Source organism: Pan troglodytes, chromosome 1 (genome assembly GCF_028858775.2).
Source record: "Pan troglodytes isolate AG18354 chromosome 1, NHGRI_mPanTro3-v2.0_pri, whole genome shotgun sequence".
NCBI classification, from domain to species: Eukaryota; Metazoa; Chordata; class Mammalia; order Primates; family Hominidae; genus Pan; species Pan troglodytes.
The window spans coordinates 118,005,357-118,032,942 of NC_072398.2; the positions used below are offsets into that span (position 1 = coordinate 118,005,357).

Here is a 27,586-nt window from a genome sequence, read left to right on the forward strand (position 1 = left end):
CTGTGGCCAAGGGGATGCGGGCTTTTGGCCCACCATAGATGCCAGAGAGGGTGTGCCTCCTAGACATTTTCATGTGTTACCACCCATTACTTGCTCCTGAGTATTCAGTGTTACCTGGGGGGAGATGATTTCTGCACTTTCTCAGCCTCCTCAACTTGAACATCTTCGTCATTTTCTATAAATACAAAATGTTCGTTCAGATATCTCCCACTTCACATTCCGCAAGCACAGTCAGCCCAACGTGCACAGAGACATGAACATCTACGTATGGTTCAGCATTGTACTGAAAACTCTCATGTTTTATCTTTCACAAAATGCCCTGGCATGGTTTCCTGATCCATCGGGCAATGCATTTCTGATGTGGAGGGCCACCATCAAGATGTGGCCAAATACTGAAAAGACCTTTTGCTTCCCATATCACTGGAGGCTTGTGCAGCCTCTCTCTGGACTTTGGCAGCTGTCTCCCCCATCCTGCCACAGATCTGATTCCCAGGAACAGGCTTGGTGTCCTGTCACAGTTCGCATTTCAAACCTCATTCTTTCTCTTAGGAGAGGACAAACTTGTCCCACAGTCCTCTATGCGTCATGAGACTGCACAGGCCCTCCATGTGGCTTCTGCTGTGTTATTCAGGGACATTCTATCCATGGGGAGTGCTCCAGTCTGAAGCACTTCCTACCACCAAATGCCCCCACATCAAGTGCCTTCTCCAACACCACATGGAGAGGGGCTTCATCTCATTTTGAAAAGCATTCGTAAGTGTTCCCATATTTGGATGCTTCAGACCCTTGCAAGAGACAATTTGTCTGCCTTTGCACATGGAGAGAGAGAAACTCTGGAAAGATAAATCACTCACTCACCGACACTTACTAAGAACATTGCCAAAAAGACAGCCTGGGAACCTTCATTCTTAGCCCAGAGCTCTTTTCACTCCAACAAGCGCCCTCCCATCACAGCCTCCTTCCTGTCCTTTAAAACCAGACAGATGCTGCCTCTTGCTCCAAAGACCACCTTCCATCAAGGAAGGAGGGACACTTGCAATACTGTGACCTCCAAACCCATGGGTTTCCCATCTCTGTTCTTACCCAGGAAGTCCTGGTCATGTCATGGCCACATAGGTGTAGCAGAAAAAAACCCCACTGATACAACTGTCATTGTGAAAGTATGGAGGTCTGGAGCCTCTCATAAGCCTGGGGTTTTGGGTCATCAGGGCCTATGGCCACCTTACCTGGGCTGAGCTTTTGGACAAATTGCTGTGCCAGTCTACACCCCTCAGCCAGCTGTTCTTGGAGGTCCTGCCCCTGGGACTTGTCCGGCTCATCCGGAGTGAGGAGGGCCTGGAGATGCTCATTCAATGAGCGGGCGGCATCTCTCCCTTCCCGTAACTTCTCCTTTAACTGGGTCAGCTCTCGTTCCTGAGAGTGAGCCAGGACTTTATATTGCCTAAGGTGAGACGGTAGAGAAAATTTAAGAGTAGAAAGGGTTGAGTGATCCGTTCAAATATTGCAACAGAGCCTTCTGAGACAATGTCCTCAAGGAGACCTTCAAGCAGAAGGTCAGCACATGTTGAAAGGAATGTCTGTGGCCAAGAGAAAGAATAGAAAATGGTTTACAGGCTTCCTCTGTATCAGAGAGGGCTCCTGCAAGATCCTCGATGATGTTCCATTCATCTTTCCCTTCTGTAAACAAAAGTAGGTGTCTTCCTAATTCCGTTTCAAAAAGACATCCTTTCAGTTCCTCACTCTGGCCATGGACATTTCCATGTGAAAATACACATAGTGCATCTGGCGGCCACTAGATACAAAGCCATGTACAGAAATGAGGCCAGATGCAGATGGGGCGAATTGAAAAGACGAAAGAAGAAAAGAATGACAGGGTCGAGAAGGCAACATTGATTGAGTGAAAGAATGAGAAGCCGCAGTCAGTCAGGAGGTGATTCTCACTCAGGGTAAGTGGGGTGGTGACGGCACACCATTTTGAGTATACTGAATGCTGCTGTGTGGTTCACACTCCTTTGGTTAATTTTGTGTTATGTAAATTTCACATCAACAATTACTTGCTCGAAAAAGAGAAAACAAGGCCCTGACAAACAACTGCAACCCATACATTTTTATTATACTTCTTCTCTGCTTGATAAATACTTGTGTGTTGCGAGCCTGCCCTGGCAATTCCTGCCCTTCCCCTGGCCCAGCTTCGTTCTTATTTCTCCCCACCGAGCTGTTGTACTTCAGAGATGTACACACCTGCCCCCCTGCCTGCCCCCATGGGGTCCCCTCACCTGAGCTCCTCAGCTTGCTTGAGCTGCTCCGCAAGCTTCTCCTCCTTGAACTGTCGTCGCTCATTCCTCAGCATAGATTTTATGAGGTCTTCGCACTCTTCATATTCTGAGAAAAGACAGACACGCCTGCCTCAGTGGAAGGCTGGACATGCTGCTGTGGTCATTGCCTACAGGGCAGGAGCCAGGTCCATCCCAAGGACAAAACTCTCCCCAGTACCAGGGTCTAGACAGGGATTTCCACATCTTTACTCTTCAGTCTCCTGCCTTTCTGGCATCTGATCCTCCAAAGTTTAGAGATGAAGAAAGAGAACCTCAAGGGCACATCAAGGAAGCTGACAAGATGATTCAACCACAACGAAGTGGAGTCAGAATTCACAGTCCCTGAGGCCTGACTCTGAATGCGGGGCCACTTTCCCAAGCCTTGCAGCCTCTCCTCTAAAACACTGCACTGGGGCATGAGTAGTGATTTCTTGTACAGTCGGGAAGGCCCCTAGGACTATGGGACTGATGGTTTCCCTTTTACTGGGAATTTCAAGGACAACTATGCGAAAGATTTTTAAAATCTTTGATTTTTAAATCATATCTTCAGTTATGATTTTAAGAATCATATCTGAAGCATAAAGTGTGACACGTAACACCATAAGGCCATGAAGGAAATATGCCCAAATGCTAATAAAATTTGTGTTAATTTAGAAACAGCAGAATGAAGAACTAATAGATAGGATCGTCTCAGCCGATCCTCCCACCTAAGTCTCCTGAGCAGTTGGGACTATAGGCATGCAGCACCATGCCTGCCTAATTTTTTGTATTCTTTGTAAAGATGGGTTTCACCATATTGTCCAGGCTGGTCTTCAACTCCTGAACCCAAGTCATCCTCCCACTTGGGCCTTCCAAAGTGCTGTGATTATATGTGTGAGTCACAGCACCTAGCTCCATCCTAGTTTCTGACTAAAACAATAACAATATGTGTATATACAGCCTGTCCTCAGAATTGATCTTCCATAGCCTAGACAGAGGTATGAGACACAAGGAAAATAGAGGCTACCTGGGAGAATGTTTAGAGCATCCTGACATTCACCATGAGAGGATTCTCTGTCTACAACCAGAGGTGAGTTGACTTCGTCTTCCTCAAATGTGATTTTGATGTTCTTGTGAGGCTGGTTGGAGTCACAAGGGCCGTGGCTATTTGAACAAGTGATGGCACATTCCTCCAGTGAGTCCTCAGGGACTTTGCTCTCTTCAGCCTTCTGCACCTCCCTGTTGAGCCAGGTGGGACAGAGATGACAGAAGATTAAACACAGAGGGATTGGACCCCAGGGAGTCCTAGCTGGTTTTGACAGGCGGCATTAAGAGAGTGGTCCCAGAAAGCAAAATGGAGGTTCCCTTAAAGAGGGAACAGGCAATCCTCTTCTCTCTGCAACAGAGCATGGCTGCCATGGGAGCCAGAGAGGAAGAGAGCAGCTGGTGTTCAGTGCACTGGACAGATAGGAGCTGAGGAGGATGAAGACTCAGCCATCCCTGTATGGTACAGACATGACACTTGGCACACATAGAGAAACACGACAGCTGCCGCACCCTGTGTCTAAGCTGGGTTCAATTTCACATACTGTGGCCAAGGGGATGCGGGCTTTTGGCCCACCATAGATGCCAGAGAGGGTGTGCCTCCTAGACATTTTCATGTGTTACCACCCATTACTTGCTCCTGAGTATTCAGTGTTACCTGGGGGGAGATGATTTCTGCACTTTCTCAGCCTCCTCAACTTGAACATCTTCGTCATTTTCTATAAATACAAAATGTTCGTTCAGATATCTCCCACTTCACATTCCGCAAGCACAGTCAGCCCAACGTGCACAGAGACATGAACATCTACGTATGGTTCAGCATTGTACTGAAAACTCTCATGTTTTATCTTTCACAAAATGCCCTGGCATGGTTTCCTGATCCATCGGGCAATGCATTTCTGATGTGGAGGGCCACCATCAAGATGTGGCCAAATACTGAAAAGACCTTTTGCTTCCCATATCACTGGAGGCTTGTGCAGCCTCTCTCTGGACTTTGGCAGCTGTCTCCCCCATCCTGCCACAGATCTGATTCCCAGGAACAGGCTTGGTGTCCTGTCACAGTTCGCATTTCAAACCTCATTCTTTCTCTTAGGAGAGGACAAACTTGTCCCACAGTCCTCTATGCGTCATGAGACTGCACAGGCCCTCCATGTGGCTTCTGCTGTGTTATTCAGGGACATTCTATCCATGGGGAGTGCTCCAGTCTGAAGCACTTCCTACCACCAAATGCCCCCACATCAAGTGCCTTCTCCAACACCACATGGAGAGGGGCTTCATCTCATTTTGAAAAGCATTCGTAAGTGTTCCCATATTTGGATGCTTCAGACCCTTGCAAGAGACAATTTGTCTGCCTTTGCACATGGAGAGAGAGAAACTCTGGAAAGATAAATCACTCACTCACCGACACTTACTAAGAACATTGCCAAAAAGACAGCCTGGGAACCTTCATTCTTAGCCCAGAGCTCTTTTCACTCCAACAAGCGCCCTCCCATCACAGCCTCCTTCCTGTCCTTTAAAACCAGACAGATGCTGCCTCTTGCTCCAAAGACCACCTTCCATCAAGGAAGGAGGGACACTTGCAATACTGTGACCTCCAAACCCATGGGTTTCCCATCTCTGTTCTTACCCAGGAAGTCCTGGTCATGTCATGGCCACATAGGTGTAGCAGAAAAAAACCCCACTGATACAACTGTCATTGTGAAAGTATGGAGGTCTGGAGCCTCTCATAAGCCTGGGGTTTTGGGTCATCAGGGCCTATGGCCACCTTACCTGGGCTGAGCTTTTGGACAAGTTGCTGTGCCAGTCTACACCCCTCAGCCAGCTGTTCTTGGAGGTCCTGCCCCTGGGACTTGTCCGGCTCATCCGGAGTGAGGAGGGCCTGGAGATGCTCATTCAATGAGCGGGCGGCATCTCTCCCTTCCCGTAACTTCTCCTTTAACTGGGTCAGCTCTCGTTCCTGAGAGTGAGCCAGGACTTTATATTGCCTAAGGTGAGACGGTAGAGAAAATTTAAGAGTAGAAAGGGTTGAGTGATCCGTTCAAATATTGCAACAGAGCCTTCTGAGACAATGTCCTCAAGGAGACCTTCAAGCAGAAGGTCAGCACATGTTGAAAGGAATGTCTGTGGCCAAGAGAAAGAATAGAAAATGGTTTACAGGCTTCCTCTGTATCAGAGAGGGCTCCTGCAAGATCCTCGATGATGTTCCATTCATCTTTCCCTTCTGTAAACAAAAGTAGGTGTCTTCCTAATTCCGTTTCAAAAAGACATCCTTTCAGTTCCTCACTCTGGCCATGGACATTTCCATGTGAAAATACACATAGTGCATCTGGCGGCCACTAGATACAAAGCCATGTACAGAAATGAGGCCAGATGCAGATGGGGCGAATTGAAAAGACGAAAGAAGAAAAGAATGACAGGGTCGAGAAGGCAACATTGATTGAGTGAAAGAATGAGAAGCCGCAGTCAGTCAGGAGGTGATTCTCACTCAGGGTAAGTGGGGTGGTGACGGCACACCATTTTGAGTATACTGAATGCTGCTGTGTGGTTCACACTCCTTTGGTTAATTTTGTGTTATGTAAATTTCACATCAACAATTACTTGCTCGAAAAAGAGAAAACAAGGCCCTGACAAACAACTGCAACCCATACATTTTTATTATACTTCTTCTCTGCTTGATAAATACTTGTGTGTTGCGAGCCTGCCCTGGCAATTCCTGCCCTTCCCCTGGCCCAGCTTCGTTCTTATTTCTCCCCACCGAGCTGTTGTACTTCAGAGATGTACACACCTGCCCCCCTGCCTGCCCCCATGGGGTCCCCTCACCTGAGCTCCTCAGCTTGCTTGAGCTGCTCCGCAAGCTTCTCCTCCTTGAACTGTCGTCGCTCATTCCTCAGCATAGATTTTATGAGGTCTTCGCACTCTTCATATTCTGAGAAAAGACAGACACGCCTGCCTCAGTGGAAGGCTGGACATGCTGCTGTGGTCATTGCCTACAGGGCAGGAGCCAGGTCCATCCCAAGGACAAAACTCTCCCCAGTACCAGGGTCTAGACAGGGATTTCCACATCTTTACTCTTCAGTCTCCTGCCTTTCTGGCATCTGATCCTCCAAAGTTTAGAGATGAAGAAAGAGAACCTCAAGGGCACATCAAGGAAGCTGACAAGATGATTCAACCACAACGAAGTGGAGTCAGAATTCACAGTCCCTGAGGCCTGACTCTGAATGCGGGGCCACTTTCCCAAGCCTTGCAGCCTCTCCTCTAAAACACTGCACTGGGGCATGAGTAGTGATTTCTTGTACAGTCGGGAAGGCCCCTAGGACTATGGGACCGATGGTTTCCCTTTTACTGGGAATTTCAAGGACAACTATGCGAAAGATTTTTAAAATCTTTGATTTTTAAATCATATCTTCAGTTATGATTTTAAGAATCATATCTGAAGCATAAAGTGTGACACGTAACACCATAAGGCCATGAAGGAAATATGCCCAAATGCTAATAAAATTTGTGTTAATTTAGAAACAGCAGAATGAAGAACTAATAGATAGGATCGTCTCAGCCGATCCTCCCACCTAAGTCTCCTGAGCAGTTGGGACTATAGGCATGCAGCACCATGCCTGCCTAATTTTTTGTATTCTTTGTAAAGATGGGTTTCACCATATTGTCCAGGCTGGTCTTCAACTCCTGAACCCAAGTCATCCTCCCACTTGGGCCTTCCAAAGTGCTGTGATTATATGTGTGAGTCACAGCACCTAGCTCCATCCTAGTTTCTGACTAAAACAATAACAATATGTGTATATACAGCCTGTCCTCAGAATTGATCTTCCATAGCCTAGACAGAGGTATGAGACACAAGGAAAATAGAGGCTACCTGGGAGAATGTTTAGAGCATCCTGACATTCACCATGAGAGGATTCTCTGTCTACAACCAGAGGTGAGTTGACTTCGTCTTCCTCAAATGTGATTTTGATGTTCTTGTGAGGCTGGTTGGAGTCACAAGGGCCGTGGCTATTTGAACAAGTGATGGCACATTCCTCCAGTGAGTCCTCAGGGACTTTGCTCTCTTCAGCCTTCTGCACCTCCCTGTTGAGCCAGGTGGGACAGAGATGACAGAAGATTAAACACAGAGGGATTGGACCCCAGGGAGTCCTAGCTGGTTTTGACAGGCGGCATTAAGAGAGTGGTCCCAGAAAGCAAAATGGAGGTTCCCTTAAAGAGGGAACAGGCAATCCTCTTCTCTCTGCAACAGAGCATGGCTGCCATGGGAGCCAGAGAGGAAGAGAGCAGCTGGTGTTCAGTGCACTGGACAGATAGGAGCTGAGGAGGATGAAGACTCAGCCATCCCTGTATGGTACAGGCATGACACTTGGCACACATAGAGAAACACGACAGCTGCCGCACCCTGTGTCTAAGCTGGGTTCAATTTCACATACTGTGGCCAAGGGGATGCGGGCTTTTGGCCCACCATAGATGCCAGAGAGGGTGTGCCTCCTAGACATTTTCATGTGTTACCACCCATTACTTGCTCCTGAGTATTCAGTGTTACCTGGGGGGAGATGATTTCTGCACTTTCTCAGCCTCCTCAACTTGAACATCTTCGTCATTTTCTATAAATACAAAATGTTCGTTCAGATATCTCCCACTTCACATTCCGCAAGCACAGTCAGCCCAACGTGCACAGAGACATGAACATCTACGTATGGTTCAGCATTGTACTGAAAACTCTCATGTTTTATCTTTCACAAAATGCCCTGGCATGGTTTCCTGATCCATCGGGCAATGCATTTCTGATGTGGAGGGCCACCATCAAGATGTGGCCAAATACTGAAAAGACCTTTTGCTTCCCATATCACTGGAGGCTTGTGCAGCCTCTCTCTGGACTTTGGCAGCTGTCTCCCCCATCCTGCCACAGATCTGATTCCCAGGAACAGGCTTGGTGTCCTGTCACAGTTCGCATTTCAAACCTCATTCTTTCTCTTAGGAGAGGACAAACTTGTCCCACAGTCCTCTATGCGTCATGAGACTGCACAGGCCCTCCATGTGGCTTCTGCTGTGTTATTCAGGGACATTCTATCCATGGGGAGTGCTCCAGTCTGAAGCACTTCCTACCACCAAATGCCCCCACATCAAGTGCCTTCTCCAACACCACATGGAGAGGGGCTTCATCTCATTTTGAAAAGCATTCGTAAGTGTTCCCATATTTGGATGCTTCAGACCCTTGCAAGAGACAATTTGTCTGCCTTTGCACATGGAGAGAGAGAAACTCTGGAAAGATAAATCACTCACTCACCGACACTTACTAAGAACATTGCCAAAAAGACAGCCTGGGAACCTTCATTCTTAGCCCAGAGCTCTTTTCACTCCAACAAGCGCCCTCCCATCACAGCCTCCTTCCTGTCCTTTAAAACCAGACAGATGCTGCCTCTTGCTCCAAAGACCACCTTCCATCAAGGAAGGAGGGACACTTGCAATACTGTGACCTCCAAACCCATGGGTTTCCCATCTCTGTTCTTACCCAGGAAGTCCTGGTCATGTCATGGCCACATAGGTGTAGCAGAAAAAAACCCCACTGATACAACTGTCATTGTGAAAGTATGGAGGTCTGGAGCCTCTCATAAGCCTGGGGTTTTGGGTCATCAGGGCCTATGGCCACCTTACCTGGGCTGAGCTTTTGGACAAGTTGCTGTGCCAGTCTACACCCCTCAGCCAGCTGTTCTTGGAGGTCCTGCCCCTGGGACTTGTCCGGCTCATCCGGAGTGAGGAGGGCCTGGAGATGCTCATTCAATGAGCGGGCGGCATCTCTCCCTTCCCGTAACTTCTCCTTTAACTGGGTCAGCTCTCGTTCCTGAGAGTGAGCCAGGACTTTATATTGCCTAAGGTGAGACGGTAGAGAAAATTTAAGAGTAGAAAGGGTTGAGTGATCCGTTCAAATATTGCAACAGAGCCTTCTGAGACAATGTCCTCAAGGAGACCTTCAAGCAGAAGGTCAGCACATGTTGAAAGGAATGTCTGTGGCCAAGAGAAAGAATAGAAAATGGTTTACAGGCTTCCTCTGTATCAGAGAGGGCTCCTGCAAGATCCTCGATGATGTTCCATTCATCTTTCCCTTCTGTAAACAAAAGTAGGTGTCTTCCTAATTCCGTTTCAAAAAGACATCCTTTCAGTTCCTCACTCTGGCCATGGACATTTCCATGTGAAAATACACATAGTGCATCTGGCGGCCACTAGATACAAAGCCATGTACAGAAATGAGGCCAGATGCAGATGGGGCGAATTGAAAAGACGAAAGAAGAAAAGAATGACAGGGTCGAGAAGGCAACATTGATTGAGTGAAAGAATGAGAAGCCGCAGTCAGTCAGGAGGTGATTCTCACTCAGGGTAAGTGGGGTGGTGACGGCACACCATTTTGAGTATACTGAATGCTGCTGTGTGGTTCACACTCCTTTGGTTAATTTTGTGTTATGTAAATTTCACATCAACAATTACTTGCTCGAAAAAGAGAAAACAAGGCCCTGACAAACAACTGCAACCCATACATTTTTATTATACTTCTTCTCTGCTTGATAAATACTTGTGTGTTGCGAGCCTGCCCTGGCAATTCCTGCCCTTCCCCTGGCCCAGCTTCGTTCTTATTTCTCCCCACCGAGCTGTTGTACTTCAGAGATGTACACACCTGCCCCCCTGCCTGCCCCCATGGGGTCCCCTCACCTGAGCTCCTCAGCTTGCTTGAGCTGCTCCGCAAGCTTCTCCTCCTTGAACTGTCGTCGCTCATTCCTCAGCATAGATTTTATGAGGTCTTCGCACTCTTCATATTCTGAGAAAAGACAGACACGCCTGCCTCAGTGGAAGGCTGGACATGCTGCTGTGGTCATTGCCTACAGGGCAGGAGCCAGGTCCATCCCAAGGACAAAACTCTCCCCAGTACCAGGGTCTAGACAGGGATTTCCACATCTTTACTCTTCAGTCTCCTGCCTTTCTGGCATCTGATCCTCCAAAGTTTAGAGATGAAGAAAGAGAACCTCAAGGGCACATCAAGGAAGCTGACAAGATGATTCAACCACAACGAAGTGGAGTCAGAATTCACAGTCCCTGAGGCCTGACTCTGAATGCGGGGCCACTTTCCCAAGCCTTGCAGCCTCTCCTCTAAAACACTGCACTGGGGCATGAGTAGTGATTTCTTGTACAGTCGGGAAGGCCCCTAGGACTATGGGACCGATGGTTTCCCTTTTACTGGGAATTTCAAGGACAACTATGCGAAAGATTTTTAAAATCTTTGATTTTTAAATCATATCTTCAGTTATGATTTTAAGAATCATATCTGAAGCATAAAGTGTGACACGTAACACCATAAGGCCATGAAGGAAATATGCCCAAATGCTAATAAAATTTGTGTTAATTTAGAAACAGCAGAATGAAGAACTAATAGATAGGATCGTCTCAGCCGATCCTCCCACCTAAGTCTCCTGAGCAGTTGGGACTATAGGCATGCAGCACCATGCCTGCCTAATTTTTTGTATTCTTTGTAAAGATGGGTTTCACCATATTGTCCAGGCTGGTCTTCAACTCCTGAACCCAAGTCATCCTCCCACTTGGGCCTTCCAAAGTGCTGTGATTATATGTGTGAGTCACAGCACCTAGCTCCATCCTAGTTTCTGACTAAAACAATAACAATATGTGTATATACAGCCTGTCCTCAGAATTGATCTTCCATAGCCTAGACAGAGGTATGAGACACAAGGAAAATAGAGGCTACCTGGGAGAATGTTTAGAGCATCCTGACATTCACCATGAGAGGATTCTCTGTCTACAACCAGAGGTGAGTTGACTTCGTCTTCCTCAAATGTGATTTTGATGTTCTTGTGAGGCTGGTTGGAGTCACAAGGGCCGTGGCTATTTGAACAAGTGATGGCACATTCCTCCAGTGAGTCCTCAGGGACTTTGCTCTCTTCAGCCTTCTGCACCTCCCTGTTGAGCCAGGTGGGACAGAGATGACAGAAGATTAAACACAGAGGGATTGGACCCCAGGGAGTCCTAGCTGGTTTTGACAGGCGGCATTAAGAGAGTGGTCCCAGAAAGCAAAATGGAGGTTCCCTTAAAGAGGGAACAGGCAATCCTCTTCTCTCTGCAACAGAGCATGGCTGCCATGGGAGCCAGAGAGGAAGAGAGCAGCTGGTGTTCAGTGCACTGGACAGATAGGAGCTGAGGAGGATGAAGACTCAGCCATCCCTGTATGGTACAGACATGACACTTGGCACACATAGAGAAACACGACAGCTGCCGCACCCTGTGTCTAAGCTGGGTTCAATTTCACATACTGTGGCCAAGGGGATGCGGGCTTTTGGCCCACCATAGATGCCAGAGAGGGTGTGCCTCCTAGACATTTTCATGTGTTACCACCCATTACTTGCTCCTGAGTATTCAGTGTTACCTGGGGGGAGATGATTTCTGCACTTTCTCAGCCTCCTCAACTTGAACATCTTCGTCATTTTCTATAAATACAAAATGTTCGTTCAGATATCTCCCACTTCACATTCCGCAAGCACAGTCAGCCCAACGTGCACAGAGACATGAACATCTACGTATGGTTCAGCATTGTACTGAAAACTCTCATGTTTTATCTTTCACAAAATGCCCTGGCATGGTTTCCTGATCCATCGGGCAATGCATTTCTGATGTGGAGGGCCACCATCAAGATGTGGCCAAATACTGAAAAGACCTTTTGCTTCCCATATCACTGGAGGCTTGTGCAGCCTCTCTCTGGACTTTGGCAGCTGTCTCCCCCATCCTGCCACAGATCTGATTCCCAGGAACAGGCTTGGCGTCCTGTCACAGTTCGCATTTCAAACCTCATTCTTTCTCTTAGGAGAGGACAAACTTGTCCCACAGTCCTCTATGCGTCATGAGACTGCACAGGCCCTCCATGTGGCTTCTGCTGTGTTATTCAGGGACATTCTATCCATGGGGAGTGCTCCAGTCTGAAGCACTTCCTACCACCAAATGCCCCCACATCAAGTGCCTTCTCCAACACCACATGGAGAGGGGCTTCATCTCATTTTGAAAAGCATTCGTAAGTGTTCCCATATTTGGATGCTTCAGACCCTTGCAAGAGACAATTTGTCTGCCTTTGCACATGGAGAGAGAGAAACTCTGGAAAGATAAATCACTCACTCACCGACACTTACTAAGAACATTGCCAAAAAGACAGCCTGGGAACCTTCATTCTTAGCCCAGAGCTCTTTTCACTCCAACAAGCGCCCTCCCATCACAGCCTCCTTCCTGTCCTTTAAAACCAGACAGATGCTGCCTCTTGCTCCAAAGACCACCTTCCATCAAGGAAGGAGGGACACTTGCAATACTGTGACCTCCAAACCCATGGGTTTCCCATCTCTGTTCTTACCCAGGAAGTCCTGGTCATGTCATGGCCACATAGGTGTAGCAGAAAAAAACCCCACTGATACAACTGTCATTGTGAAAGTATGGAGGTCTGGAGCCTCTCATAAGCCTGGGGTTTTGGGTCATCAGGGCCTATGGCCACCTTACCTGGGCTGAGCTTTTGGACAAATTGCTGTGCCAGTCTACACCCCTCAGCCAGCTGTTCTTGGAGGTCCTGCCCCTGGGACTTGTCCGGCTCATCCGGAGTGAGGAGGGCCTGGAGATGCTCATTCAATGAGCGGGCGGCATCTCTCCCTTCCCGTAACTTCTCCTTTAACTGGGTCAGCTCTCGTTCCTGAGAGTGAGCCAGGACTTTATATTGCCTAAGGTGAGACGGTAGAGAAAATTTAAGAGTAGAAAGGGTTGAGTGATCCGTTCAAATATTGCAACAGAGCCTTCTGAGACAATGTCCTCAAGGAGACCTTCAAGCAGAAGGTCAGCACATGTTGAAAGGAATGTCTGTGGCCAAGAGAAAGAATAGAAAATGGTTTACAGGCTTCCTCTGTATCAGAGAGGGCTCCTGCAAGATCCTCGATGATGTTCCATTCATCTTTCCCTTCTGTAAACAAAAGTAGGTGTCTTCCTAATTCCGTTTCAAAAAGACATCCTTTCAGTTCCTCACTCTGGCCATGGACATTTCCATGTGAAAATACACATAGTGCATCTGGCGGCCACTAGATACAAAGCCATGTACAGAAATGAGGCCAGATGCAGATGGGGCGAATTGAAAAGACGAAAGAAGAAAAGAATGACAGGGTCGAGAAGGCAACATTGATTGAGTGAAAGAATGAGAAGCCGCAGTCAGTCAGGAGGTGATTCTCACTCAGGGTAAGTGGGGTGGTGACGGCACACCATTTTGAGTATACTGAATGCTGCTGTGTGGTTCACACTCCTTTGGTTAATTTTGTGTTATGTAAATTTCACATCAACAATTACTTGCTCGAAAAAGAGAAAACAAGGCCCTGACAAACAACTGCAACCCATACATTTTTATTATACTTCTTCTCTGCTTGATAAATACTTGTGTGTTGCGAGCCTGCCCTGGCAATTCCTGCCCTTCCCCTGGCCCAGCTTCGTTCTTATTTCTCCCCACCGAGCTGTTGTACTTCAGAGATGTACACACCTGCCCCCCTGCCTGCCCCCATGGGGTCCCCTCACCTGAGCTCCTCAGCTTGCTTGAGCTGCTCCGCAAGCTTCTCCTCCTTGAACTGTCGTCGCTCATTCCTCAGCATAGATTTTATGAGGTCTTCGCACTCTTCATATTCTGAGAAAAGACAGACACGCCTGCCTCAGTGGAAGGCTGGACATGCTGCTGTGGTCATTGCCTACAGGGCAGGAGCCAGGTCCATCCCAAGGACAAAACTCTCCCCAGTACCAGGGTCTAGACAGGGATTTCCACATCTTTACTCTTCAGTCTCCTGCCTTTCTGGCATCTGATCCTCCAAAGTTTAGAGATGAAGAAAGAGAACCTCAAGGGCACATCAAGGAAGCTGACAAGATGATTCAACCACAACGAAGTGGAGTCAGAATTCACAGTCCCTGAGGCCTGACTCTGAATGCGGGGCCACTTTCCCAAGCCTTGCAGCCTCTCCTCTAAAACACTGCACTGGGGCATGAGTAGTGATTTCTTGTACAGTCGGGAAGGCCCCTAGGACTATGGGACTGATGGTTTCCCTTTTACTGGGAATTTCAAGGACAACTATGCGAAAGATTTTTAAAATCTTTGATTTTTAAATCATATCTTCAGTTATGATTTTAAGAATCATATCTGAAGCATAAAGTGTGACACGTAACACCATAAGGCCATGAAGGAAATATGCCCAAATGCTAATAAAATTTGTGTTAATTTAGAAACAGCAGAATGAAGAACTAATAGATAGGATCGTCTCAGCCGATCCTCCCACCTAAGTCTCCTGAGCAGTTGGGACTATAGGCATGCAGCACCATGCCTGCCTAATTTTTTGTATTCTTTGTAAAGATGGGTTTCACCATATTGTCCAGGCTGGTCTTCAACTCCTGAACCCAAGTCATCCTCCCACTTGGGCCTTCCAAAGTGCTGTGATTATATGTGTGAGTCACAGCACCTAGCTCCATCCTAGTTTCTGACTAAAACAATAACAATATGTGTATATACAGCCTGTCCTCAGAATTGATCTTCCATAGCCTAGACAGAGGTATGAGACACAAGGAAAATAGAGGCTACCTGGGAGAATGTTTAGAGCATCCTGACATTCACCATGAGAGGATTCTCTGTCTACAACCAGAGGTGAGTTGACTTCGTCTTCCTCAAATGTGATTTTGATGTTCTTGTGAGGCTGGTTGGAGTCACAAGGGCCGTGGCTATTTGAACAAGTGATGGCACATTCCTCCAGTGAGTCCTCAGGGACTTTGCTCTCTTCAGCCTTCTGCACCTCCCTGTTGAGCCAGGTGGGACAGAGATGACAGAAGATTAAACACAGAGGGATTGGACCCCAGGGAGTCCTAGCTGGTTTTGACAGGCGGCATTAAGAGAGTGGTCCCAGAAAGCAAAATGGAGGTTCCCTTAAAGAGGGAACAGGCAATCCTCTTCTCTCTGCAACAGAGCATGGCTGCCATGGGAGCCAGAGAGGAAGAGAGCAGCTGGTGTTCAGTGCACTGGACAGATAGGAGCTGAGGAGGATGAAGACTCAGCCATCCCTGTATGGTACAGACATGACACTTGGCACACATAGAGAAACACGACAGCTGCCGCACCCTGTGTCTAAGCTGGGTTCAATTTCACATACTGTGGCCAAGGGGATGCGGGCTTTTGGCCCACCATAGATGCCAGAGAGGGTGTGCCTCCTAGACATTTTCATGTGTTACCACCCATTACTTGCTCCTGAGTATTCAGTGTTACCTGGGGGGAGATGATTTCTGCACTTTCTCAGCCTCCTCAACTTGAACATCTTCGTCATTTTCTATAAATACAAAATGTTCGTTCAGATATCTCCCACTTCACATTCCGCAAGCACAGTCAGCCCAACGTGCACAGAGACATGAACATCTACGTATGGTTCAGCATTGTACTGAAAACTCTCATGTTTTATCTTTCACAAAATGCCCTGGCATGGTTTCCTGATCCATCGGGCAATGCATTTCTGATGTGGAGGGCCACCATCAAGATGTGGCCAAATACTGAAAAGACCTTTTGCTTCCCATATCACTGGAGGCTTGTGCAGCCTCTCTCTGGACTTTGGCAGCTGTCTCCCCCATCCTGCCACAGATCTGATTCCCAGGAACAGGCTTGGTGTCCTGTCACAGTTCGCATTTCAAACCTCATTCTTTCTCTTAGGAGAGGACAAACTTGTCCCACAGTCCTCTATGCGTCATGAGACTGCACAGGCCCTCCATGTGGCTTCTGCTGTGTTATTCAGGGACATTCTATCCATGGGGAGTGCTCCAGTCTGAAGCACTTCCTACCACCAAATGCCCCCACATCAAGTGCCTTCTCCAACACCACATGGAGAGGGGCTTCATCTCATTTTGAAAAGCATTCGTAAGTGTTCCCATATTTGGATGCTTCAGACCCTTGCAAGAGACAATTTGTCTGCCTTTGCACATGGAGAGAGAGAAACTCTGGAAAGATAAATCACTCACTCACCGACACTTACTAAGAACATTGCCAAAAAGACAGCCTGGGAACCTTCATTCTTAGCCCAGAGCTCTTTTCACTCCAACAAGCGCCCTCCCATCACAGCCTCCTTCCTGTCCTTTAAAACCAGACAGATGCTGCCTCTTGCTCCAAAGACCACCTTCCATCAAGGAAGGAGGGACACTTGCAATACTGTGACCTCCAAACCCATGGGTTTCCCATCTCTGTTCTTACCCAGGAAGTCCTGGTCATGTCATGGCCACATAGGTGTAGCAGAAAAAAACCCCACTGATACAACTGTCATTGTGAAAGTATGGAGGTCTGGAGCCTCTCATAAGCCTGGGGTTTTGGGTCATCAGGGCCTATGGCCACCTTACCTGGGCTGAGCTTTTGGACAAGTTGCTGTGCCAGTCTACACCCCTCAGCCAGCTGTTCTTGGAGGTCCTGCCCCTGGGACTTGTCCGGCTCATCCGGAGTGAGGAGGGCCTGGAGATGCTCATTCAATGAGCGGGCGGCATCTCTCCCTTCCCGTAACTTCTCCTTTAACTGGGTCAGCTCTCGTTCCTGAGAGTGAGCCAGGACTTTATATTGCCTAAGGTGAGACGGTAGAGAAAATTTAAGAGTAGAAAGGGTTGAGTGATCCGTTCAAATATTGCAACAGAGCCTTCTGAGACAATGTCCTCAAGGAGACCTTCAAGCAGAAGGTCAGCACATGTTGAAAGGAATGTCTGTGGCCAAGAGAAAGAATAGAAAATGGTTTACAGGCTTCCTCTGTATCAGAGAGGGCTCCTGCAAGATCCTCGATGATGTTCCATTCATCTTTCCCTTCTGTAAACAAAAGTAGGTGTCTTCCTAATTCCGTTTCAAAAAGACATCCTTTCAGTTCCTCACTCTGGCCATGGACATTTCCATGTGAAAATACACATAGTGCATCTGGCGGCCACTAGATACAAAGCCATGTACAGAAATGAGGCCAGATGCAGATGGGGCGAATTGAAAAGACGAAAGAAGAAAAGAATGACAGGGTCGAGAAGGCAACATTGATTGAGTGAAAGAATGAGAAGCCGCAGTCAGTCAGGAGGTGATTCTCACTCAGGGTAAGTGGGGTGGTGACGGCACACCATTTTGAGTATACTGAATGCTGCTGTGTGGTTCACACTCCTTTGGTTAATTTTGTGTTATGTAAATTTCACATCAACAATTACTTGCTCGAAAAAGAGAAAACAAGGCCCTGACAAACAACTGCAACCCATACATTTTTATTATACTTCTTCTCTGCTTGATAAATACTTGTGTGTTGCGAGCCTGCCCTGGCAATTCCTGCCCTTCCCCTGGCCCAGCTTCGTTCTTATTTCTCCCCACCGAGCTGTTGTACTTCAGAGATGTACACACCTGCCCCCCTGCCTGCCCCCATGGGGTCCCCTCACCTGAGCTCCTCAGCTTGCTTGAGCTGCTCCGCAAGCTTCTCCTCCTTGAACTGTCGTCGCTCATTCCTCAGCATAGATTTTATGAGGTCTTCGCACTCTTCATATTCTGAGAAAAGACAGACACGCCTGCCTCAGTGGAAGGCTGGACATGCTGCTGTGGTCATTGCCTACAGGGCAGGAGCCAGGTCCATCCCAAGGACAAAACTCTCCCCAGTACCAGGGTCTAGACAGGGATTTCCACATCTTTACTCTTCAGTCTCCTGCCTTTCTGGCATCTGATCCTCCAAAGTTTAGAGATGAAGAAAGAGAACCTCAAGGGCACATCAAGGAAGCTGACAAGATGATTCAACCACAACGAAGTGGAGTCAGAATTCACAGTCCCTGAGGCCTGACTCTGAATGCGGGGCCACTTTCCCAAGCCTTGCAGCCTCTCCTCTAAAACACTGCACTGGGGCATGAGTAGTGATTTCTTGTACAGTCGGGAAGGCCCCTAGGACTATGGGACCGATGGTTTCCCTTTTACTGGGAATTTCAAGGACAACTATGCGAAAGATTTTTAAAATCTTTGATTTTTAAATCATATCTTCAGTTATGATTTTAAGAATCATATCTGAAGCATAAAGTGTGACACGTAACACCATAAGGCCATGAAGGAAATATGCCCAAATGCTAATAAAATTTGTGTTAATTTAGAAACAGCAGAATGAAGAACTAATAGATAGGATCGTCTCAGCCGATCCTCCCACCTAAGTCTCCTGAGCAGTTGGGACTATAGGCATGCAGCACCATGCCTGCCTAATTTTTTGTATTCTTTGTAAAGATGGGTTTCACCATATTGTCCAGGCTGGTCTTCAACTCCTGAACCCAAGTCATCCTCCCACTTGGGCCTTCCAAAGTGCTGTGATTATATGTGTGAGTCACAGCACCTAGCTCCATCCTAGTTTCTGACTAAAACAATAACAATATGTGTATATACAGCCTGTCCTCAGAATTGATCTTCCATAGCCTAGACAGAGGTATGAGACACAAGGAAAATAGAGGCTACCTGGGAGAATGTTTAGAGCATCCTGACATTCACCATGAGAGGATTCTCTGTCTACAACCAGAGGTGAGTTGACTTCGTCTTCCTCAAATGTGATTTTGATGTTCTTGTGAGGCTGGTTGGAGTCACAAGGGCCGTGGCTATTTGAACAAGTGATGGCACATTCCTCCAGTGAGTCCTCAGGGACTTTGCTCTCTTCAGCCTTCTGCACCTCCCTGTTGAGCCAGGTGGGACAGAGATGACAGAAGATTAAACACAGAGGGATTGGACCCCAGGGAGTCCTAGCTGGTTTTGACAGGCGGCATTAAGAGAGTGGTCCCAGAAAGCAAAATGGAGGTTCCCTTAAAGAGGGAACAGGCAATCCTCTTCTCTCTGCAACAGAGCATGGCTGCCATGGGAGCCAGAGAGGAAGAGAGCAGCTGGTGTTCAGTGCACTGGACAGATAGGAGCTGAGGAGGATGAAGACTCAGCCATCCCTGTATGGTACAGGCATGACACTTGGCACACATAGAGAAACACGACAGCTGCCGCACCCTGTGTCTAAGCTGGGTTCAATTTCACATACTGTGGCCAAGGGGATGCGGGCTTTTGGCCCACCATAGATGCCAGAGAGGGTGTGCCTCCTAGACATTTTCATGTGTTACCACCCATTACTTGCTCCTGAGTATTCAGTGTTACCTGGGGGGAGATGATTTCTGCACTTTCTCAGCCTCCTCAACTTGAACATCTTCGTCATTTTCTATAAATACAAAATGTTCGTTCAGATATCTCCCACTTCACATTCCGCAAGCACAGTCAGCCCAACGTGCACAGAGACATGAACATCTACGTATGGTTCAGCATTGTACTGAAAACTCTCATGTTTTATCTTTCACAAAATGCCCTGGCATGGTTTCCTGATCCATCGGGCAATGCATTTCTGATGTGGAGGGCCACCATCAAGATGTGGCCAAATACTGAAAAGACCTTTTGCTTCCCATATCACTGGAGGCTTGTGCAGCCTCTCTCTGGACTTTGGCAGCTGTCTCCCCCATCCTGCCACAGATCTGATTCCCAGGAACAGGCTTGGTGTCCTGTCACAGTTCGCATTTCAAACCTCATTCTTTCTCTTAGGAGAGGACAAACTTGTCCCACAGTCCTCTATGCGTCATGAGACTGCACAGGCCCTCCATGTGGCTTCTGCTGTGTTATTCAGGGACATTCTATCCATGGGGAGTGCTCCAGTCTGAAGCACTTCCTACCACCAAATGCCCCCACATCAAGTGCCTTCTCCAACACCACATGGAGAGGGGCTTCATCTCATTTTGAAAAGCATTCGTAAGTGTTCCCATATTTGGATGCTTCAGACCCTTGCAAGAGACAATTTGTCTGCCTTTGCACATGGAGAGAGAGAAACTCTGGAAAGATAAATCACTCACTCACCGACACTTACTAAGAACATTGCCAAAAAGACAGCCTGGGAACCTTCATTCTTAGCCCAGAGCTCTTTTCACTCCAACAAGCGCCCTCCCATCACAGCCTCCTTCCTGTCCTTTAAAACCAGACAGATGCTGCCTCTTGCTCCAAAGACCACCTTCCATCAAGGAAGGAGGGACACTTGCAATACTGTGACCTCCAAACCCATGGGTTTCCCATCTCTGTTCTTACCCAGGAAGTCCTGGTCATGTCATGGCCACATAGGTGTAGCAGAAAAAAACCCCACTGATACAACTGTCATTGTGAAAGTATGGAGGTCTGGAGCCTCTCATAAGCCTGGGGTTTTGGGTCATCAGGGCCTATGGCCACCTTACCTGGGCTGAGCTTTTGGACAAGTTGCTGTGCCAGTCTACACCCCTCAGCCAGCTGTTCTTGGAGGTCCTGCCCCTGGGACTTGTCCGGCTCATCCGGAGTGAGGAGGGCCTGGAGATGCTCATTCAATGAGCGGGCGGCATCTCTCCCTTCCCGTAACTTCTCCTTTAACTGGGTCAGCTCTCGTTCCTGAGAGTGAGCCAGGACTTTATATTGCCTAAGGTGAGACGGTAGAGAAAATTTAAGAGTAGAAAGGGTTGAGTGATCCGTTCAAATATTGCAACAGAGCCTTCTGAGACAATGTCCTCAAGGAGACCTTCAAGCAGAAGGTCAGCACATGTTGAAAGGAATGTCTGTGGCCAAGAGAAAGAATAGAAAATGGTTTACAGGCTTCCTCTGTATCAGAGAGGGCTCCTGCAAGATCCTCGATGATGTTCCATTCATCTTTCCCTTCTGTAAACAAAAGTAGGTGTCTTCCTAATTCCGTTTCAAAAAGACATCCTTTCAGTTCCTCACTCTGGCCATGGACATTTCCATGTGAAAATACACATAGTGCATCTGGCGGCCACTAGATACAAAGCCATGTACAGAAATGAGGCCAGATGCAGATGGGGCGAATTGAAAAGACGAAAGAAGAAAAGAATGACAGGGTCGAGAAGGCAACATTGATTGAGTGAAAGAATGAGAAGCCGCAGTCAGTCAGGAGGTGATTCTCACTCAGGGTAAGTGGGGTGGTGACGGCACACCATTTTGAGTATACTGAATGCTGCTGTGTGGTTCACACTCCTTTGGTTAATTTTGTGTTATGTAAATTTCACATCAACAATTACTTGCTCGAAAAAGAGAAAACAAGGCCCTGACAAACAACTGCAACCCATACATTTTTATTATACTTCTTCTCTGCTTGATAAATACTTGTGTGTTGCGAGCCTGCCCTGGCAATTCCTGCCCTTCCCCTGGCCCAGCTTCGTTCTTATTTCTCCCCACCGAGCTGTTGTACTTCAGAGATGTACACACCTGCCCCCCTGCCTGCCCCCATGGGGTCCCCTCACCTGAGCTCCTCAGCTTGCTTGAGCTGCTCCGCAAGCTTCTCCTCCTTGAACTGTCGTCGCTCATTCCTCAGCATAGATTTTATGAGGTCTTCGCACTCTTCATATTCTGAGAAAAGACAGACACGCCTGCCTCAGTGGAAGGCTGGACATGCTGCTGTGGTCATTGCCTACAGGGCAGGAGCCAGGTCCATCCCAAGGACAAAACTCTCCCCAGTACCAGGGTCTAGACAGGGATTTCCACATCTTTACTCTTCAGTCTCCTGCCTTTCTGGCATCTGATCCTCCAAAGTTTAGAGATGAAGAAAGAGAACCTCAAGGGCACATCAAGGAAGCTGACAAGATGATTCAACCACAACGAAGTGGAGTCAGAATTCACAGTCCCTGAGGCCTGACTCTGAATGCGGGGCCACTTTCCCAAGCCTTGCAGCCTCTCCTCTAAAACACTGCACTGGGGCATGAGTAGTGATTTCTTGTACAGTCGGGAAGGCCCCTAGGACTATGGGACCGATGGTTTCCCTTTTACTGGGAATTTCAAGGACAACTATGCGAAAGATTTTTAAAATCTTTGATTTTTAAATCATATCTTCAGTTATGATTTTAAGAATCATATCTGAAGCATAAAGTGTGACACGTAACACCATAAGGCCATGAAGGAAATATGCCCAAATGCTAATAAAATTTGTGTTAATTTAGAAACAGCAGAATGAAGAACTAATAGATAGGATCGTCTCAGCCGATCCTCCCACCTAAGTCTCCTGAGCAGTTGGGACTATAGGCATGCAGCACCATGCCTGCCTAATTTTTTGTATTCTTTGTAAAGATGGGTTTCACCATATTGTCCAGGCTGGTCTTCAACTCCTGAACCCAAGTCATCCTCCCACTTGGGCCTTCCAAAGTGCTGTGATTATATGTGTGAGTCACAGCACCTAGCTCCATCCTAGTTTCTGACTAAAACAATAACAATATGTGTATATACAGCCTGTCCTCAGAATTGATCTTCCATAGCCTAGACAGAGGTATGAGACACAAGGAAAATAGAGGCTACCTGGGAGAATGTTTAGAGCATCCTGACATTCACCATGAGAGGATTCTCTGTCTACAACCAGAGGTGAGTTGACTTCGTCTTCCTCAAATGTGATTTTGATGTTCTTGTGAGGCTGGTTGGAGTCACAAGGGCCGTGGCTATTTGAACAAGTGATGGCACATTCCTCCAGTGAGTCCTCAGGGACTTTGCTCTCTTCAGCCTTCTGCACCTCCCTGTTGAGCCAGGTGGGACAGAGATGACAGAAGATTAAACACAGAGGGATTGGACCCCAGGGAGTCCTAGCTGGTTTTGACAGGCGGCATTAAGAGAGTGGTCCCAGAAAGCAAAATGGAGGTTCCCTTAAAGAGGGAACAGGCAATCCTCTTCTCTCTGCAACAGAGCATGGCTGCCATGGGAGCCAGAGAGGAAGAGAGCAGCTGGTGTTCAGTGCACTGGACAGATAGGAGCTGAGGAGGATGAAGACTCAGCCATCCCTGTATGGTACAGGCATGACACTTGGCACACATAGAGAAACACGACAGCTGCCGCACCCTGTGTCTAAGCTGGGTTCAATTTCACATACTGTGGCCAAGGGGATGCGGGCTTTTGGCCCACCATAGATGCCAGAGAGGGTGTGCCTCCTAGACATTTTCATGTGTTACCACCCATTACTTGCTCCTGAGTATTCAGTGTTACCTGGGGGGAGATGATTTCTGCACTTTCTCAGCCTCCTCAACTTGAACATCTTCGTCATTTTCTATAAATACAAAATGTTCGTTCAGATATCTCCCACTTCACATTCCGCAAGCACAGTCAGCCCAACGTGCACAGAGACATGAACATCTACGTATGGTTCAGCATTGTACTGAAAACTCTCATGTTTTATCTTTCACAAAATGCCCTGGCATGGTTTCCTGATCCATCGGGCAATGCATTTCTGATGTGGAGGGCCACCATCAAGATGTGGCCAAATACTGAAAAGACCTTTTGCTTCCCATATCACTGGAGGCTTGTGCAGCCTCTCTCTGGACTTTGGCAGCTGTCTCCCCCATCCTGCCACAGATCTGATTCCCAGGAACAGGCTTGGTGTCCTGTCACAGTTCGCATTTCAAACCTCATTCTTTCTCTTAGGAGAGGACAAACTTGTCCCACAGTCCTCTATGCGTCATGAGACTGCACAGGCCCTCCATGTGGCTTCTGCTGTGTTATTCAGGGACATTCTATCCATGGGGAGTGCTCCAGTCTGAAGCACTTCCTACCACCAAATGCCCCCACATCAAGTGCCTTCTCCAACACCACATGGAGAGGGGCTTCATCTCATTTTGAAAAGCATTCGTAAGTGTTCCCATATTTGGATGCTTCAGACCCTTGCAAGAGACAATTTGTCTGCCTTTGCACATGGAGAGAGAGAAACTCTGGAAAGATAAATCACTCACTCACCGACACTTACTAAGAACATTGCCAAAAAGACAGCCTGGGAACCTTCATTCTTAGCCCAGAGCTCTTTTCACTCCAACAAGCGCCCTCCCATCACAGCCTCCTTCCTGTCCTTTAAAACCAGACAGATGCTGCCTCTTGCTCCAAAGACCACCTTCCATCAAGGAAGGAGGGACACTTGCAATACTGTGACCTCCAAACCCATGGGTTTCCCATCTCTGTTCTTACCCAGGAAGTCCTGGTCATGTCATGGCCACATAGGTGTAGCAGAAAAAAACCCCACTGATACAACTGTCATTGTGAAAGTATGGAGGTCTGGAGCCTCTCATAAGCCTGGGGTTTTGGGTCATCAGGGCCTATGGCCACCTTACCTGGGCTGAGCTTTTGGACAAGTTGCTGTGCCAGTCTACACCCCTCAGCCAGCTGTTCTTGGAGGTCCTGCCCCTGGGACTTGTCCGGCTCATCCGGAGTGAGGAGGGCCTGGAGATGCTCATTCAATGAGCGGGCGGCATCTCTCCCTTCCCGTAACTTCTCCTTTAACTGGGTCAGCTCTCGTTCCTGAGAGTGAGCCAGGACTTTATATTGCCTAAGGTGAGACGGTAGAGAAAATTTAAGAGTAGAAAGGGTTGAGTGATCCGTTCAAATATTGCAACAGAGCCTTCTGAGACAATGTCCTCAAGGAGACCTTCAAGCAGAAGGTCAGCACATGTTGAAAGGAATGTCTGTGGCCAAGAGAAAGAATAGAAAATGGTTTACAGGCTTCCTCTGTATCAGAGAGGGCTCCTGCAAGATCCTCGATGATGTTCCATTCATCTTTCCCTTCTGTAAACAAAAGTAGGTGTCTTCCTAATTCCGTTTCAAAAAGACATCCTTTCAGTTCCTCACTCTGGCCATGGACATTTCCATGTGAAAATACACATAGTGCATCTGGCGGCCACTAGATACAAAGCCATGTACAGAAATGAGGCCAGATGCAGATGGGGCGAATTGAAAAGACGAAAGAAGAAAAGAATGACAGGGTCGAGAAGGCAACATTGATTGAGTGAAAGAATGAGAAGCCGCAGTCAGTCAGGAGGTGATTCTCACTCAGGGTAAGTGGGGTGGTGACGGCACACCATTTTGAGTATACTGAATGCTGCTGTGTGGTTCACACTCCTTTGGTTAATTTTGTGTTATGTAAATTTCACATCAACAATTACTTGCTCGAAAAAGAGAAAACAAGGCCCTGACAAACAACTGCAACCCATACATTTTTATTATACTTCTTCTCTGCTTGATAAATACTTGTGTGTTGCGAGCCTGCCCTGGCAATTCCTGCCCTTCCCCTGGCCCAGCTTCGTTCTTATTTCTCCCCACCGAGCTGTTGTACTTCAGAGATGTACACACCTGCCCCCCTGCCTGCCCCCATGGGGTCCCCTCACCTGAGCTCCTCAGCTTGCTTGAGCTGCTCCGCAAGCTTCTCCTCCTTGAACTGTCGTCGCTCATTCCTCAGCATAGATTTTATGAGGTCTTCGCACTCTTCATATTCTGAGAAAAGACAGACACGCCTGCCTCAGTGGAAGGCTGGACATGCTGCTGTGGTCATTGCCTACAGGGCAGGAGCCAGGTCCATCCCAAGGACAAAACTCTCCCCAGTACCAGGGTCTAGACAGGGATTTCCACATCTTTACTCTTCAGTCTCCTGCCTTTCTGGCATCTGATCCTCCAAAGTTTAGAGATGAAGAAAGAGAACCTCAAGGGCACATCAAGGAAGCTGACAAGATGATTCAACCACAACGAAGTGGAGTCAGAATTCACAGTCCCTGAGGCCTGACTCTGAATGCGGGGCCACTTTCCCAAGCCTTGCAGCCTCTCCTCTAAAACACTGCACTGGGGCATGAGTAGTGATTTCTTGTACAGTCGGGAAGGCCCCTAGGACTATGGGACTGATGGTTTCCCTTTTACTGGGAATTTCAAGGACAACTATGCGAAAGATTTTTAAAATCTTTGATTTTTAAATCATATCTTCAGTTATGATTTTAAGAATCATATCTGAAGCATAAAGTGTGACACATAACACCATAAGGCCATGAAGGAAATATGCCCAAATGCTAATAAAGTTTGTTTTAATTTAGAAACAGCAGAATGAAGAACTAATAGATAGTGTTTACTCTGTGCCAATAAATGTTCTAAGAGATTGACAAGAAATAGCTCATGTAATTCACTGCAGCAGCTTACAGAGGTAGGTATTATTGTAGTACCCTCTGAACAGGTGAGGTAACTGAGGGACAGACACGACAAGCAACTTGGATGGAGCCCAGGAGACAGGCCCACGGTCCCTGCTCTGTACACTGCACTGCTGTCTCCACACATTCTCGGGTGCGATCTTTCTTCCTCTTTAGCAACAAGACTCTGTGCCCCAGGAAGCAGGACTTCACTCTCACCAAGCTACTCTCTGCTTTTTATTCTTATTTTTATTTATCATTATTATTATTATTATTATTACCAGTCTTGCCCTGTCGCCCAGGCTGGAGTGCAATGGCAAAATCTTGGCTCACTGCAACCTCAGCCTCCTGGGTTCAAAGGATTCTCCTGCCTCAGCCTCCTGAGCAGGGGTGATTACAGTCACCTGCCACCACGCCCATCTACTTTTTGTATTTTTAGTGGAGATGGGGTTTCTCCATGTTGCCCAGGCTGGTCTCAAACTCCTGACCTCATGATCTGCCCGCCTCAGCCTCCCAAAGTGCTGGGATTACAGGAGTGAGCCACCATGCACGGCCCCTACTCCCTGCTCTTGATGCTGTCACTTATAGACAGCACAGGTTCTATTAGGAGTAGACTCCTCCTGAAGCCCCTCAGAGCAGGTACTGGCTACTATCACCAAGTTTCCCTCAGAGTCACTAGAACAGAGCTTTGCCTGTTGGGCCTCAACAGAAACTTGAACTGAATAAAAGTTCACTAGTCTCAGACATTTAGAACAACAGACTAGATGTTATTTGTCTGCAGGATCTTATATGGTACAGAGACGATTCTTGAAAACACGATTGAGCCTCTTGGAGAAAACAGGTCGTTCTGTGCCTGTGTCAGAAATCAATAAATGGCAGTTTAACTCTAGTCCCACCCCCACCTGATTGCAAACATGGAAAGTTGCTAAATACTTTGGTACCTCTGTCTTCCAACTTTGACAAAATGTTAAAATACCCATTTCTGTTTTCCTAGAAGTACAGGAAGGATGAAATTATTTTTGATGGAGAGAGCATTTAGTGTCTCAGAGAGAAGACAGGACATCATTCATCACTTTCATGATGGTGAGCCTATAGATCTTACTGTATTTCTTCTGTCCGTTGGCCAGGAAGCTGGCCAGTTGAGTTACAAAACATTTCTCTTGGAGGCTTCTGAACTGCTGTTTCTTCTCTGCCAGCTGGGGGCGCAATTTCTCGTTGATTTCTAGAATGTTCAT

General features: G+C 47.5%; 3 protein-coding genes across 3 annotated transcripts in view; all 3 read right to left on the bottom strand.

Annotated features, from left to right (window-relative positions):
* The window catches only part of NBPF7P (NBPF member 7), a 548,664-nt gene extending 537,361 nt beyond the window's left edge, over positions 1–11,303 (bottom strand). Inside the window, 12 exon segments of the mRNA XM_063815759.1 lie at positions 115–175; positions 1,227–1,441; positions 2,277–2,382; positions 3,322–3,533; positions 3,997–4,057; positions 5,109–5,323; positions 6,159–6,264; positions 7,204–7,415; positions 7,879–7,939; positions 8,991–9,205; positions 10,041–10,146; positions 11,086–11,303. Coding sequence (XP_063671829.1) covers positions 115–175; positions 1,227–1,441; positions 2,277–2,382; positions 3,322–3,533; positions 3,997–4,057; positions 5,109–5,323; positions 6,159–6,264; positions 7,204–7,415; positions 7,879–7,939; positions 8,991–9,205; positions 10,041–10,114 — 1,538 coding nt within the window. The 5' untranslated portion in view covers positions 10,115–10,146; positions 11,086–11,303.
* Positions 11,304–11,588: 285 nt separating this feature from the next.
* LOC129137413 (neuroblastoma breakpoint family member 12-like) lies at positions 11,589–19,497 on the bottom strand. The gene is made up of 9 exons (XM_063808565.1): positions 19,491–19,497; positions 18,850–19,131; positions 17,805–17,910; positions 16,755–16,969; positions 15,643–15,703; positions 14,968–15,245; positions 13,923–14,028; positions 12,873–13,087; positions 11,589–11,821 (listed from the first exon to the last, which is right to left on the bottom strand). Exons 1-9 carry the CDS (start codon positions 19,495–19,497, stop codon positions 11,757–11,759), a joined length of 1,335 nt encoding a protein of 444 aa, XP_063664635.1. The 3' UTR covers positions 11,589–11,756.
* Positions 19,044–27,586, bottom strand: LOC134809777 (neuroblastoma breakpoint family member 1-like). Its single transcript, XM_063808572.1, has 8 exons — positions 27,454–27,586; positions 25,569–25,674; positions 24,519–24,787; positions 23,407–23,467; positions 22,732–22,943; positions 21,687–21,792; positions 20,637–20,851; positions 19,044–19,585 (listed from the first exon to the last, which is right to left on the bottom strand). The coding sequence occupies exons 1-8, from the start codon at positions 27,584–27,586 to the stop codon at positions 19,521–19,523; spliced, it is 1,167 nt and encodes a 388-aa protein (XP_063664642.1). The 3' UTR covers positions 19,044–19,520.